Raw genomic sequence first — 16,718 nt, forward strand, 5'->3', positions numbered from 1 at the left:
AAGCTCAAATCAAATTTTAATCGAAAGATGTCACAATCCAAAACATATATAAACCAAGAGTATTTAGACTCCTGGGTCGTCTTCGCTAGGAGTTGCAATGAAATATTCTATTATTGGCTATGGGGGCTTTGGGGGTTTGATGGCATGAGACAAGGAATTAAAATGGCAAGTAATTAAATGGAAAGCAAGTAAAAGCAATGAAAATAAAAATTAAATGGCAAAAAAGGGCTGTTGGAAAGAATTGGAGAATTAAGGATTCCTATCCTAGTTATGGACCACAAACATGGTAATTGTGTAGAATTAATCCCAATTAGTCAATCCTAACATCGAGAATTAGTCAAAAGGGCATAATTGATCTAAATCCACAAGTCCTAGCTAACTCTATTAATGGAAGGCTTAGAGTTAGTGGAAACCAAATCAACTAACAATGCTAACATAATGTAGAATGGACATCCACCACTGAAGTTCACCAAATTACCCAATTTTCTGACCAAGAGTGTGAAAAACTAGGCAAAAATCTAACCAAGTATTTTATCAAACACTTGGAAGGTATAAAAGAGAAGCATGGGAAAATAACAAGAGATAATATAATTTACAACTACCAATTGCAAGAAAATAATAATAACAACTAAATTAAACAATAAGAACCATAAAACATGAATTACATTAATTAAAATTAAAGGTAACAAAGTGTCATAAACATAAAAGAACAAAAGAAGGGAAATAACAAGTAGAAGTAAAGAATAAAGGTGCAATAACAATAAATGACAAGGAAAACTTAATGAAAACAAGAATTAAACCTAAATCTAAGAGAGATCTAACCTAATCTACCCTAATTCTAGAGAGAAGGGAGAGCTTCTCTCTCTAGAATGTGACCTAAAGCATGTTTCTAATCTACCCTAATTGCTCTTCCCTTGACATGGAGTGATGCCCCTTTGATATAGCACTGAATCAGCTTCAGAAAGTCCAAAACTGGGCTCTGAAGGCCCAGAAATCACCCCCAGCGATTTGCATTAATGAGGTCACGTGCTGGAACCTGTGCATACGCACACTTGCTGATCTTTCACTTGTGCGTGCGCACGGGTTGTCGTGCATGCGCACAGGTTGTCGTGCGTGTGCACACGTGGTGTTGTGCTTCTTGTGCGTACTGATGAGCAGATAATTTATACCCTTTTTGGCATTGTTTTTACATAGTTTTTAGTATGATTTAATTACTTTTTATTATATTTTTATTAGTTTTTATGCAAAAATCACATTTCTAGACTTTACTATGAGTTTGTGTGTTTTTCTGTAATTTCAGGTATTTTTCTAGCTGAAATTGAGGGACCTGAGCAAAAATCTGATTCAGAGGCTGAAAAAGGACTGCAGATGCTGTTGGATTCTGACCCTCCTGCACTCGAAGTGGATTTTCTGGAGCTATAGAAGCTTAATTGGCGTGCTCTCAATTGCGTTGGAAAGTAGACATCCTAGGCTTTTCTGGGCTTTTCTTCCACTCTTATTAAGCCATTCCTACCTATTATACATGAAATCACTCATCAAAACTATCAAGGCATCGACTGGAATGAAAGTGGGCTAAAATCAATTAAATTAAGAACAAAATGGCATGTTTTCACAATTAAGCTCAATTTAGGGAGAGAACACAAAAGTATGCTATTTGGATGAATAAATATGGGTTTATATGATGAAATCCACTCAAATCATTCCAAAATTTATCATCAAATATGGATTCATCAGAGAGCAACCTGCTAATCAAGCACAATATAGTCTTCCAACTGTGTCACAGGTAGCAGCTATAATTGTTGGTGATGACGTTGAAACAATGATTCGTGGACGAGATATTAAGGTGCAAACTCATGTTGGTAGCCTAAGAAGGATTCAGGAATTCATTGGCTATTACGATCCACTACAATATCCTCTTCTTTTTCCATTTGGAACTCATGGATGGGATATCAATACTCGAAGTCAAAGTGGGGGCAAAGTATCATGCCGAACATATTATAGCTACTAGCGGTTCAACAGGCACTATCGTGCTTGTTCAGCCGCTTTTCTATTATCTTTAAGAGATTAATTTTTATATTTATTTTTAAAATTTTAAATTTGAAAAAATAATTTAAAATTTTAAAATAAATACTATTTAAAAATAAACATAAAAATTGTTAAATTATTTAAATTTTAGAACATATAAAATTTATACATTTAAATTAAATAAAATATTAAAAAATTTATTATATCATTATTATGTATAACAAAATAATGATAAACATTTATAAAGTAATTATTTATAAACATGATATCACTACAAGAAAGTATCAGAATAGCGACCAATTTTAGCGACTGAAAAAACTGGTTGCTAATAGCGACCGATTTAGCGACCGATTTAGAATTTCTAGGACAAAAAAAATATTGGTTGCTAAATCGGTCGCTAAATTACATTCAGCAATCGATTTTAGCAACCAACAAAATCGGGTCACTAATAGCAACCGAATTAGCGACCGATAAGGTTTTAATACAACCAGAATAAAGCTGGTCACTAAAATCGGTCGCTATTTTTTATTTTAGCGACCAATTTTGCAACTGATAGTGAAAGGGTGAACAACTATATGGTTGATAATTTGGTCGCTAATGTACTGGTCGCTAAATCGGTTGCTAATTGTTAAGTTAGCGACTGATTTTAGTGACTAACGGAATTAGTCACTAATAGCCTCCGAATTAGCGACCGATTAGTTTTATATAACTAGAATAAAAATAATCGTTAAAATCGATTGCTATTTTTTAATTTAGCGACCGAATTAGCAACTAAAACAAAGGAAGAAATGTTCTTGGGACTTTAGTCATAAGATCGGTCACTATTTTTCAATTTAGTGACCGATTTTACAACCAATCGATAGATAAATAGAATGAAACTTAGTTAGTTGCTAATTCAGTTGCTAAATTAGAACCTACAAACTCTAACCTTAATTTCAAAATCACCCACATACCTCCCACCTGATTGTTCCTCCGTGAGCCACACTCACTCTCTCTTCGCTCCCCCACCGCCAACCCGTCTCCCTCATATACACACAACACACAGTTCAGCAAACCACAAAGGAAATAAATGAAATGAAAATGGGGAAAAAGGGAGAAAGAGAGATCTGTGAGAGAGCAGAGGAGATCGGAGAGCATTGAAAATACACGTCACCATTGAGCTTCGAAGAGAGAGGGAAGAGAAATGCGACAGTGCGAGCTCCGTTGAAGCTGGTCACCGTCGCTGCTGCCGTCTGAGCCACCGCCAGGGGAAGCCCTTGCTGCCATTGCTACGGGTGGAGTCTGCCATCAAGCTGTGCGCCGTTGGTGGAGCTATACCTTGCCGTAGTTGCTTTTCACCACTGTCAGTTCAATTTCACCGCAATCCTGCTCCACTTGTGCGTTCTATTTTGCTCTCATCTTATTTATCTGTTTGTTCTGATTTTTAATTCCATTTTAGTTTCTGCCTTGTCCTGAATTTTCAAAACTATTTACATCTTTAATTTTTATCAAATTCGAATTCCTTGTTTTGCGTTAATGTGTATGGTGTTAATGCGTTAGAATTTTGGCAAATGTCTAAAGAGATTGCACCCTAGTAGTAGTTGTTGTTGTTTTTGGGGATTTCAATGTTGTTGTAGCTGTAAGCGAGGGAGTAAATTGTCTTTCTAATCCACCTCATATGAGAGCTAGAGCATTTTGATAGGTAGTTTTCCCATCACCTATTCGATAGAATGTTTCTTTAACTTCTTCTCAATGGACATCCACCTGTTTGATAGCTTTTTTGTGAACATTTGAGCTTAGTGTATTTGTGTTCTTAATATTACAAAATGATATGAAATAATTGACATTTGACACCTTTAAACAGACTGGTGGAGTGGCTTTGACAAATGGTTTAGTTTCCTCATTAGAAGAAAGGTTTGTCTTAATTTTGTTTGATCTTGTAGCGTATTTAAATGCTTTGTTACCAAATGATTGGCTGCAATACTGAAATTTGGGATGATAATTACTTTATTCTTCATAAATGTGCTTTCTAAATATGCTAACAACACATGGAAACCATCATAACTTATAAGCACGTTATCACATTAACAATGTTGGCCTAAAAGTCATATGATTAGTGCATGTGATTTTTCATTGATTGGTCATATGCAAGTAGAATCTTGGAAGAAAAATGCATTCGCATTGATTTAATGACCTCTAATATCAATTCGTTTCTTTTGGTTGTAACCAATTTTTTAGATTTGAGCAGTATTGGCCTCTCTCTAGGATATTTCTGTTTTTTTTAACTCATCCTGCTTAGCCTTTTTATATTTCGATAAATCATGTCAATCAGAAAATGCTAGTGTCTTGAAAGATCTTGTTATTATTATTATTATTATTTTGGTAAATATTAAGCTAATGGATCAATCTTGTCTTCCTTTATGTAGAGTCTTACATGCCATTCCTCCAAATGAAGCAATTAATATTGTGGAGGTTAGTTTCTTTAACTTCTTTAACTTCTTTACCACCTAATAAACGTATAATAATGTATGCGCCTAATACTCCAGCATAGTAGTGTGAAACTTAGCTCAAGGGACATCCATAATAACAAATTTGCACCTAACTACTATTTGATATATTAATCTGTAATTATTAATTATTTCTGACAACCTAGCTTATTATAATTTCTGAACTATATCTTGGTAATCTTGGTATTCTGATTGGCTTAGGCTTAAGTTTGAAATGACAGCTCGAACAATTAAGTATTTCTTAAGGTAGTGATTAAAGTGATTGCTATCATTTACTGATCATTTGAAGTTCTATGGTTTCTTAATGGCCTAATTAAACACCTTTTTTATTTTTCATGTGATATTAGACGGTTCATTCGTACAGCTCAAGGAGTCAGTGAGGTATCTTCCTCTCTTATGCTGGTTATTTCTATTTGTAGTTCTAGTACTGCATTTAATTAAACTCCACTTCTAACAGAAAAATGATTCCATGTCTTTATTTTTTCAGACCCCTTCGTTGCAACTAGAGTGCTTGACAAACTACATTGTCGAATTGTCTTTGTTGGAGTACAATATGCTTTGTTATGCTCCGTCACTAATAGCTTCTTCTGCAATTTTTCTAGCCAAGTTTATACTCTCCCCCTCAACCAAACCATGGGTACAGTACTATCAACAAATCCTATGATCATTTTAAGATTCTTAATGTATTTATTTTAAGGGTATATATACTTGTGCTTGATATTATTTTTTCTTTTTAAACAGAATGCTACATTGAAGCACTATACACAATACCAACCTTCTGATTTGTGTAGTTGTGTAAGGGATCTCCATCGACTTTGTTGCAACAATCCTAACTCCAATTTGCCTGCAATTAGGGAAAAGTATAGTCAGCACAAGGTATAAACATAAACATCTTTGCTTCTTGAGTGGGTGCTGCTATGATTTGTTGTTCCCTTGTCTAATAATTTCCTCTTAACTCATAGATATGTTGAATTTGTGTTTTCGGTACAAAAATGTGGCCAAGAAGTATTGCTCTCCCTCAATACCTTCAGAATATTTTCAGAATTGAGGAAAGATACAGTTGAATTGCCGGTTCTCAAGAGAGAAGGCCACTCTTCTCTTATCATTGTATATGTAGTTACCATTTTTCCCACCTTGATTAGAAGAGTTCTTGTTGTATCTGCTTTTCATTTGATGTGGCATGTTGTTTTTGCCTTCATTTTTTTTCAATACATATATGTAATATACATAAATATAAATTTATTTGTATTAGAATCCATTTTCTATTTCATCTTTATATGATTTTCAATAATTATTGACATTCGATTTTAATAAATAGTTATCTATCTTTGATTATTCATATATTTTATTGAATTAGAGTTATATTTAAAAATTAAATTTTAATAGTGATATATGTGAAATTTAGTTAAAATTTATAATTAGAAAGCAGCAGTAGCGACTGATTTAGCAACCGATTTTAGAATTTTGAAGTTAGCTGTTAGCGACCGATTTAGCGACTGAAAAATTAGCGACCGATTTAGTAACCAAAATATCAGTTTCCATTTAGCGACCCAATACCTCAGCGACCGATTTAGTGACCGAAATATTGGTTGCTATTTAGCGACCGATCTTATTAGCGACCGATTTAGCGACCAAAATTATTTTTATGGTTAGGTGGCCTTGTTTGAAAATTGGTCGCTAAAATTGGTCACTAAATATTAGCAACCATCATCGATCGCTATTTTGAATTTAGCGATCAAGGTTTTAGTGACTACCAGAATTGGTCGCTAAATCGGTCGCGAAGCTAATGGCAAGTGATTTTCAAGAAAAATCGGTAGCTAAATCCGTCGCTATTCCGGTAATTTCTTGTCATGTATAAGTTTATTTATTTATTTTTTCAACAGTTAGGATTGAGATTCGAATCCAAAACTTCTAGGTGAGAATGGGGAGACTATGTCATTCGAGTTATGAAGCAAAGATACATTATATTCAAAGCATTCTTTTTCTTCATGAATAATTCTAAATCTTATATTCAATTTATTAAATCATATTTAATTTTATTACTTTTTCCAAATTATTAATTTATACTTTTATTATATTCCTTCATTGTATCTCATACTATTATTTCTCTTACTATTATTCTCTATACACATATCTGTCATTGTCTCAGCACAACTGTTATATTACCTTGTTCTCCTTTGTCTTTTCTTTCTCCTCCCACTTTTTCTTCACCGAATTGTAATTATTTATCACCAAGTACTATTATCACAATTTTTAATCTGATCTATCACTTTGATCTATAACCATCCATTATGTTAACTTTTATGAGTTGTTAAAGTGTTATTAAAAGAATTTGCTTTTGTCTCTTTTGAATATCTAGATGTATAAAAATAATAATTTTTTATTAACGTGCGTGTTAAGTAATTTTATTGTTCTATTAATAAAAAATTTAAGACATAAACCATTAAAAAATTTTGTTCAAATTATCAAAATTTAATGTTAGTAATCCGAAAAACTAATATCAAAATATATTAATTTTAACTAATATAATAAAAATAGTATATTATTGTAAGTTTTTAACTAATAATTATAAATTTAAGTTACAATTTAATATAATACCTTAAAACAGATGGTTGTCATTACTTTTTATATTTGAATGCTATTATATAAATTTCATGTTTGCTTTATTGTGCACATTAATTAAACTATACTTTATTATTTTGTATATTTTGAAATGATGTGACCGTAATATAAGAATGACATTAGTTTTTATAACTAATACGAATCTCTTTACTATTTTATTTTTTATTTAAATACTATTCATAAAAAATAATTACTTAAAGTAAAATACTATATAAAGAAAGATAGGAAACTTTTGAATTAATCATTCGGGTTTGTTTCTTAATTCTCACTTGATATTACTCAAATTTAATAGGTTGCAGGTGATGATTCTTTTTATTAGTTAAAAAATTTTAACACACACTCTCTCTCTCTTGCTCTCTTAATTTTATTAAATAGTTTTTTTTAGGTCAAAATATTGTTAACTTCCTCTATAATAAGTATTTTTTAAATTATCTAATGCATAAAATATCACATATTTTCATTTTATCTTAAAAGTTTCATATTTTTTTATATCTAAGCATTACGGTTTATTATATTATTATATATTATTTTTGTACCATAAAATAAAAGGTAAAACTTTATATCTTTTTTGTTACTTATTTTATTTTATTTTGGCTATTTACATTAGCATGTATATGATCAACATATTTTCTATTAGTTATGCAATATTTTTACAATATTTTTTCAGTTCCAATCAATATACATTTAAAAAATTATCTTTAAATCCTAAGTCATGTAATTCAAAGATCATTGGATTCATAATTTTTAAAATTTCAAAAAAAAAAAAAAACACTTGCTGTATTATTATAATTAGTTAAATGGAGAAATAATAACAATCACATTATAAATTTAATTAATAAAATAAAATAATTTATCAATTTATATTAAATTATTAATTTTAGTTACACTTAAAAGTGAATAACACTTTAAAAATAACTAAAAAAAATTCAAAAATCTTATGTGAATCAACATGTACATAAAATATTATGTGAAGATAACTATAAACATTAGGATAGTTAACAAGTAATTACGGAAGAATAAAAAATAATTGTAAATTCTAAGAGTTGAAATAGTAAAAAGAATGAGGAAGAAAAAGTTAGATATTTATTGGGTTATTCCTCTTGAATATGATAGAATTGAAAAAATGTAAAGACAAAATTAAAATATAATTTGAATACTAAATTGATAGTTTTTGAAGAGAATCATCGAATAAATAAACAAATAATATTAAAAACAATTAAATAAAAATTAAACAGATGAAATGCAAGTAAGTAATCAAAAATTACTTTTTAAAATTGAAGTTATTTATTCATAATTATGTTATGCCACAAAGAAGAAATAGATTATTACCCTCAAACATATGCTGAGGTATAGACATAATAATAATATTGTCATTTGAATATGTAAAGAACCTAAAATAAAAATAATTTTACACATGAATAAAGAAGTAATATGATTTGTTATTTTAAATATATAAAAATAACAAATTAAGTACTAACAAAAAAATATCAAAATAATTCTAGTAAAACAATCAAATGTTACAATATCTTGATTTATAACCTACATAAAACCAATCAACAATTATCTTTTTTAAATAAATTTAAATATACCTGCACAGTTTCACCTTATAAATGTTGTAATTTGGTTGTATTTAAAAAAAATATAAAAGTAGGTTACAAAGAAAAAATGCGAGGAGAAGAAAACTCTCAGTTGAAATATTAGACTTAGTTACTCGTTTAAAAAGTTTAAATTACATTTTCACAATTTTTAACTGTTATTTATGCAAAAAACAAGACATATTAAAAAAAAATAAAACTTTGATTGAACTTACAACTTAATCCTTGATATTGATTTTTTACTACAATTCCTTCTCTCCTTCTCCTCGCTACATTTTTATTTTCAAACATTAGTACCATAATCCTAGCTACTACAAAATTCAACTACATATAAGAATTTTTAAAAATATAATAACAATACTTTAGAATAAATAAATAAATCAAGTTTAATTAAAAATAAAGTAAACAAAAATTACAAAAATTAAGATTCTAAACTAAGATTTAAAACAAAACAAAAAAATGACTAATTTGTGGTCAAATAATAGAATAAAAAATCATGTAAAATTGAATGTGACCTAACAAAATAAAAGATGTTATGAATAAAAGATGTTACCAATTAATATTGTATGGAACACTTTTAATTTATCTTTAAATATATGATATATGAAAACCAAACCGTTATGGAGTGTTGTTTATGTGATATGAGATGTTGAGGACTACTCCGGCTCCTTTGTGTTTAGGGGAGCTCGATAGTCAGCAATCTCGTGCTCCTTACAACAAAGCCAGAGAACCAGTTCTTTCCAACTATCTTGGAGTTGTCCCCTATTTCGATCATGCCTATCCAGATTTTCTCGATCCAGCTGAACTTACTTCAACTCCACTCTCATATAATCCCGTAAAGTCCTCGAGCGAAGCGAGGGGAGCTAACGCCTTTACCTTACATAGAAGAGATTAGATGTTAGCACCTTAAGCTCTCTTTCTTAACTATCTACTGTACCAGTGAAGTAGCCCATGTAAAAAAGTTACAAAAGAAATTATTAATGATATATATTAATTAAATAATATTATAAATAAAAATTTTAATTTATTATTTCATAATATCATTTTTTAAAAGTTGAGGGCGAATCACAAGTCAGAATACGTAGTTAGTACTAAACATATAAATTAAGACTATTTTTTCCTTGTCTTCATTCCTTCTAAAGTATACTTTTTTTTCCCTTAAAAATCGCTTCATTCTTAATTTTCTATGAAAACCATATGAATGCAAAAAATATATAATCCATCTACTCTCAATCTTTCTTTGACTGTACCTTAATCTAGTATAAATAAACATCTTTTATACTACCACAAATTGTTAAAAGGTTATAACCAATTTTTTTATAGTTATCGTAAAAATGCAGGAGTTTTGGTACGGTTAATTATAAGTCATTTTTTTCTTCTTACAATTTATTGGAGATAAAAAATAAAAGTAATACATAATTAATTTAATAAGTAGAAAAAGATACAGAGAGGTAAAAAAATTAATAAAAGTAGACAAAGATTTGAAAGAAGAGAATGGAATAAGAAAGAAGTCGAAGTGATTGGAAGTTATGCATGGAATAGAAAAGTAACCGCAATAGAAATGAAAAAAAGTTAATTGATAATTTACTTTTTTGACCTTTTTCAAAATAAAAGGTTATATCAGTTACTCTTTATTAATAGGGTTAAGATGGAAAAGCAGAAATTAGACACTGAACTCCTCTATTCCCTTTATATATTGTTATAGATATTCTCCAAGTACAAATCCCCATTTCCTACACAGTATAGATGGTGCACAAAACCCCACACTTTCGTACAGCTGTACCAACAAGTGCACTGGGTCGTCCAAGTAATACCTGAGTGAGTCAGGGTCGATCCCACGAGGATTGTGGTTTGAAGCAAGCTATGGTTATCTTGCAGGTCTTAGTCAAGCAGATCAGAAGGGTATTGGATTTGTGATATCTAAACTATACAGACATATAACTAATAAAGATACTGTATTAGAAGGGAATCAATAATAGGAATATGGTTAAGGATTGGAGTTGCTTTGTCTTTCTGAATTAACTCTGGTATTATTGTCTTCTTTGCTTGTGAGTGATCTCTTCAATGGGAGGCTGTAAGTGATTAACGCCTTCATTGAGAGGTCATCAATACTCCTCCAGATCTGAACCCTAGGATTAGTGTGGATCCATCTCTACTTGAGGGTGAGGCACATACAGTCCATTCTCCTTAATGATCCTACTCAAAACGCCACAGACAAGGTCGGATCTTCTAGATCAGAGAATGCTACATCTTTGGATTTTAGCCTTTACCACAGAGACCCTAATCTCCCCATAAATCGGCTAAACTGGTGTCTCGAGAAGTCCCCAACAAAGTCGTGGATTAGCCGTCTGAGAGATGTATGATTCAAGTTGGCAGTTAGTGCTTTCCACTGAAGTATTCACACGAACCCAAGTAGACGCGCGTGGTTTGTCAGGCACGTTTGTCTTAGTATGATGAATAGAGATGATTGTCACTAATCATCCTATTCACCATGTTGAATTATGAATATACATCTTTTAATTAATCACACACGAATCGAAGAGAAACAGTAATACTTTTATTAATTCATAGGACTCAATAGGGCTCCTCCCCTCAACCTAGGAGGTTTAGAAACTCATACTGAAAGAAAATACAATGTGTAAAAATGAAAATATGCTGAATGATGGGCGTAGATATCTGAATTACATAAATCCAATCCATTGAATACTAAATAGATGACTAGTAAGGGTAAAATAGTCTTTTTAGTGCTAAAATCCACTTCTAGGGCCCACTTGGTGAGTGTTTGGGCTGAAATTTGATGATATCCACGTGCTATGAGGCTTCTAGGGCATTGAACACTGGCTAGGGGATCCTCTTTGGGCGTTTGGATGCTGGTCTCTGCTCCTTGGGCGCTGGACGCCAAGAAGGGGGCAGAAAGCTGGCGTTGGACGCCATTTTTGGGCCTTTTAATCCGAAGCAAAGTATGAACTATTATATATTGCTGAAAAGCTCTAGAAGTCAGATTTCCATAGCCTTTGAGAATGATCTATTTAGACTTCTGTGGCTCCAGAAAAGCTCTTCGGAATGAAAGGAGGTCAGATCCGGACAGCATCTGCAGTGCTTTCTCTGTCTCTGAATAAGACTTTTGCTCTAGCTCCTCAATTTCAGCCAGAAATTACCTGAAATTGTACAAAAACACAAAAACTCATAGTAGAATAAAAAAATGTGAATTTAACACTAAAAACTATAGAAACTTAATAAAAACTAAACAAAACATACTAAAAACTATATAAAATTGATGCCAAAAAGCGTATAAAATATCCGCTCATCACAACACCAAACTTAAACTGTTTCTTGTCCCCAAGAAACTAAAAACACAATAGGATAGAAAAGAAATTAAGATACAATAAATTTCTAAGTTTTCAATGAAGCTTAGTTACAATTAGATGAGCGGGACTTAGTAGCTTTTTGCTTTTGAATAGTTTTGGCATCTCACTATCCATTGAACTTAGGATGGTTGGCATCTTTAGGAACTTAGAACCCAGATGATGTTATTGACTCTCCTAGTTAAGTTTTTTTTTCATTCTCGAACACATCTTTCAGAGTCTTGGCCGTGACCTTAAGCACCTTGTTTTCCAGTATTACCACCGGATACAATAATGCCACAGACACTTTGATTGGGTGAACCTTTTCAGATTGTGACTCAGCTTTGCTAGAGTCCCCAGATAGAGGTGTCCAGAGTTCTTAAGCACACTCTTTTGCTTTGGACCACGACTTTAACCGCTCAGTCTCAAGCTTTTCACTTGACACCTTCACGCCATAAACACATGGTTAGGGACAGCTTGGTTGAGCCGCTTAGGCCAGAATTTTATTCCTTTAGGCCCTTCTATCCATTAATGCTCAAAGCCTTAGATTCTTTTACCCTTGCCTTTTGGTTTAAAGGGTTATTGGCTTTTTCAATCTGCCTTCCTTTTCCTGCATTTTTGGGCAGTAATGGATTTTTCTGCTTATTATTATTTTTTTTCTTTTCGCCATTTTTTTCGCATTCATATGTAATTTTTTTCTTTTGCAACATGCTATTTCTTTTTCTTTTTTTGCTGCTTTTTCTTGCTTCAAGAATCAATTTTTGGATTTTTTAGATTATCAATAATATTTTTCCTTTTTCTTTATTTTTTCAAGAGCAAACATTCTAAAATTTCAACTTCAAATATGCACTGTTCATTCATACATTCAGAAAATAAAAGCAATTCCACCACATCAACATAATTAAAAATTTTCAATAAAAATTTTCTTTTAAGCAAGGTGAGAGATATATGGAACATTTTACAACTTTAAGACATCAATGCAAATGATCATGCAACTAGAACAAGAGAACAGATAAAATATAATAGAAAACTGAAAAATAATAAGAGGGAAAGGAAGTAAAAAAGAACGAATCCACCTTTAATGGTGGCGGCTAGTGCTCCTCCTTGAGGATCCAATGTGATTCTTGATCTCTTCAATATCATTCCTTTGCCTTTGTTGTTCGTCCCTCATAGCTTTTTGGTTTTCCCTTATGGCTCTTTGATCTTCTCTTATTTCATTGAGGGTGATGAAGTGCTCTTGATGCTCCACCCTTAATTGCTCCATGTTAGTGCTTAGTTCTCCAAGAGAAGTTTGCCATTGATCCTAATAGCTTTGAGGAGGAAAGTACATCCCTTGAGGAATCTCAGGGATCTCATACTGAGGCAGCTGTACAGGCTCTTGTGCATGCTCTCTAGTTTGCTCCATCCTTTTCTTAGTGATGGGCTTGTCCTCCCCAATGGAGATATCTCCATTTATGACAATTCTAGCTAAATTGCATAGATGACAGATGAGGTGTGGGAATGTCAACCTTGCATTGGTGGAAGGCTTCTTAGCTATCTTGTACAATTCTTGAGGAATCACCTCATGTACTTCCACCTCGCTTCCAATCATGATGCAATGGATCATGATGGCTCTGTCAACAGTCACTTCTGACCAATTGCTAGTGGGGATGATGGAACGTTGGATGAATTCCAATCATCCTCTAGCTATGGGCTTGAGGTCAACCCTTCTTAGTTGGATGGGCTTTGGTGCACGAAATTGTGATTACACTTTTTACAACTAACTAACCAGCAAGTGCACTGGGTCATCCAAGTAATACCTTACGTGAGTAAGGGTCGATCCCATAGAGATTGTCGGCTTGAAGCAAGCTATGGTTATTTTGTAAATCTTAGTCAGGAGATTAATGATAAGAGTGATTGTATTTATGAAAATAAATAACATGAAATAAATAGTACTTGTGATTCAGTAATGAGAAATAGGCTGAGGTTCTGGAGATGCTCTGTCGTCTGAATCTTTGCTTTCCTACTGTCTTCTTCTCTAAACACGCATGGCTTCCTTCAATGGCAAGCTTTATGATCCTCTCGGATGAAAAATACCAGGTACGATCTCTGCACGGCTAATCAACTATCGAATTTCTCATCTCGGATGAAAAATACCATGTACAGCTACCGCACAGCTAATCATCTGTCGGTTCCCACTAGCGTCAGAATAGGACCCTTATCCTTTTGCACACTGTCACTATGCCCAACATTCGCAGGTTTGAAGCTCATCACAGTCATCCCTTCTCGGATCCTACTCAGAATACCACAGACAAGGTTTAGACTTTCCGGATCTCAGGAATGCTACCAATGATTCTAGCCTATACCACAAATATACTAATCTCACGGACTCGGTCCGTGTATTAGATATCCAAGAGATACACAATCAAGCTGTCGCTCAATGACTACGTTGAGCTCAGATAGAATGGGAGTGGTTGTCATGCACGCGTTCATAGAATTGAGAATAATGATGTGTGTCATAGATCATCACACTCTCTATATTGAAGTACGAATGAGTATCTTAGAATAAAATCAAGCGTGATTGATTAGAAAACAGTAGTAATTGCATTAATCCATTGAAACACAGCAGAGCTCTTCACCCTCACCTATGAGGTTTAGAGACTCATGCCGTAGAAGATACAATATGAAATGTAAAATGTCACGAGTTACAAAATGAATCTCTAAAAGTAGTTTTTATACTAAACTAGTAACTTAGGTCTATAGAAAGTGAGTAACTAAGTGCAGATAGTGCAGAAATCCACTTCTGGGACCCACTTGGTGCGTGTCTGGGCTGAGCTTTCAAGCTTTCACGTGCATATGCCCAAGGTTGGAGTTAAATGCCACCCTGGGTGCCAAAATAGGCGTTTAATGCCAAGAATTATGCCAGTTCTGGCGTTTTACGCCAGAAAGTTTTAGGCTGGCTTTGAACGTCAGTTTGGACCATCAAATCTTGAGCAAAGTATGGATTATTATATATTGCTGGAAAGCCCAATATGTCTACTTTCTAATGCAATTAAGAGCGCGCCAATTGGGCTTCTGTAGCTCTAGAAAATCCACTTTGAGTCTAGGAGGGTCAGAATCCAACAACATCTGCAGTACTTTTTCAGCCTCTGAATAAGATTTTTGCTCAGGTCCCTCAATTTCAGCCAGAAAATACCTAAAATCACAGAAAAACACAAAAACTCATTGTAAAGTCCAGAAATGATATTTTTGAATAAAAAATAATAAAAATATAATAAAAAGTAATTAAATCATACTAAAAACTATGTAAAAACAATGCCAAAAAGGGTATAAATTATCCGCTCATCAGGCTTGCCTTGTGAAAGAGCATTTTCGTATGGTTAGGAATTTCATTCAAAATAATTCTGTTGATAGTATAGCTCCCAACCAACTAGTAATGCTCAATTCAAATTTTAATAGATTTTGGTTGTCACAAGTACAAACCCCAATGAAAATTAACTGAAGTATTTAAACCTCGGGTCGTCTCACAAGGATTACAATAAAGTGATCAATTATTGGTTATGAAGGAACACAGGGGTTTGATTTATAAAAGGGCAAGGAAATAAATGACAAGAAAAGTAAAACAAACAACTAGAGGAACAATTAATAAAGAGAGACATTCATGGCAAAGATTAAGAATATAGACTTTCTATCCTAGTCATACAATGATTAACAAGAATCCATCCTATTTAGTCATCTCCAACATGGAAGAAGGTACAATATTAACTTCACAGGAGAGAACGTCAAATAAGACTAGTTAATCATATCATAATAATTAACAAGAGTTTATCCTATTTAGTCATCTCCAACATGGAAGAAGGTACAATATTATCTTCACACGAGAGAAAGTCAAATAAGACTAGCTAATCTCAATCCAAAAGTCCTAATCAACTTACTAATTGAATTAGCAAAAGATTAGCATTAATGGAAACAATATTAGCTAGCAACTCTAGATCACCAACATGAGTTGGGTATTCATGACTCAAGATTGCCTAATTCCTCTTTTCAAGCCAAGAATGCTCAAAAAGCTACTCTAAAATCCAACCAAGCATTTTGTCAAACACTTGGAAGGCATGAAAAGAAAGCATAATAAATTGTAAGAAGGAATAAAATCTAACAACTACCAATTGCAAGGAATTAACAATGACTACTCAAATCAACAATAAAAGAACATCAAACATCAATTGCATTAAAGGAAATCCAAATCCAACAATAGTTCATTAATAAACTAAAAGAGACATAAAAAGGAAAATTAACAAGAGAACTAAGAGAATTAAGATGTAGGAACAAGAAATTACAAGGAAAACTAAAGGAAAACAAGAATTGAACCCTAGATCTAAGATGCAAAGTACCCTAAGAACCCTAATTCTAGAGAAAAGAGGGAGATTCTCTCTCTAGAAACTACCCTACATGATGCTATCCTATAAATAAGTTCTCATACCTCAATCCCTTGCCATTCTTGGGTTCAAAAGCATCAGAAATGAGTTGGATTTGGGCCTCTTTGAGCTCAGAAATCGCCCCCAGCGTATTTCCCTTAAGTTGGTCACGTGCAGCTTGTCACGCGTACGCATGGGTCACGCGTACGCATCACTGGCACTTTTCCTGGTCACGCGTGCGCGTGGGGTGAC

The 16,718-nt window shown here is 32.8% G+C and overlaps 1 protein-coding gene across 1 annotated transcript; it reads left to right on the forward strand.

Moving 5' to 3' along the window:
- The first annotated feature begins 4,438 nt into the window (after positions 1 to 4,438).
- Positions 4,439 to 5,393, forward strand: LOC107648135 (cyclin-A1-4-like). The gene is made up of 5 exons (XM_088489410.1): positions 4,439 to 4,476; positions 4,713 to 4,757; positions 4,859 to 4,892; positions 4,999 to 5,148; positions 5,253 to 5,393. The coding sequence occupies exons 1-5, from the start codon at positions 4,439 to 4,441 to the stop codon at positions 5,391 to 5,393; spliced, it is 408 nt and encodes a 135-aa protein (XP_088345536.1).
- Positions 5,394 to 16,718: the final 11,325 nt, after the last annotated feature.

This window comes from Arachis ipaensis, chromosome B6, assembly GCF_059453495.1.
Source record: "Arachis ipaensis isolate K30076 ecotype BB chromosome B6, ASM5945349v1, whole genome shotgun sequence".
Taxonomy (NCBI): domain Eukaryota; kingdom Viridiplantae; phylum Streptophyta; class Magnoliopsida; order Fabales; family Fabaceae; genus Arachis; species Arachis ipaensis.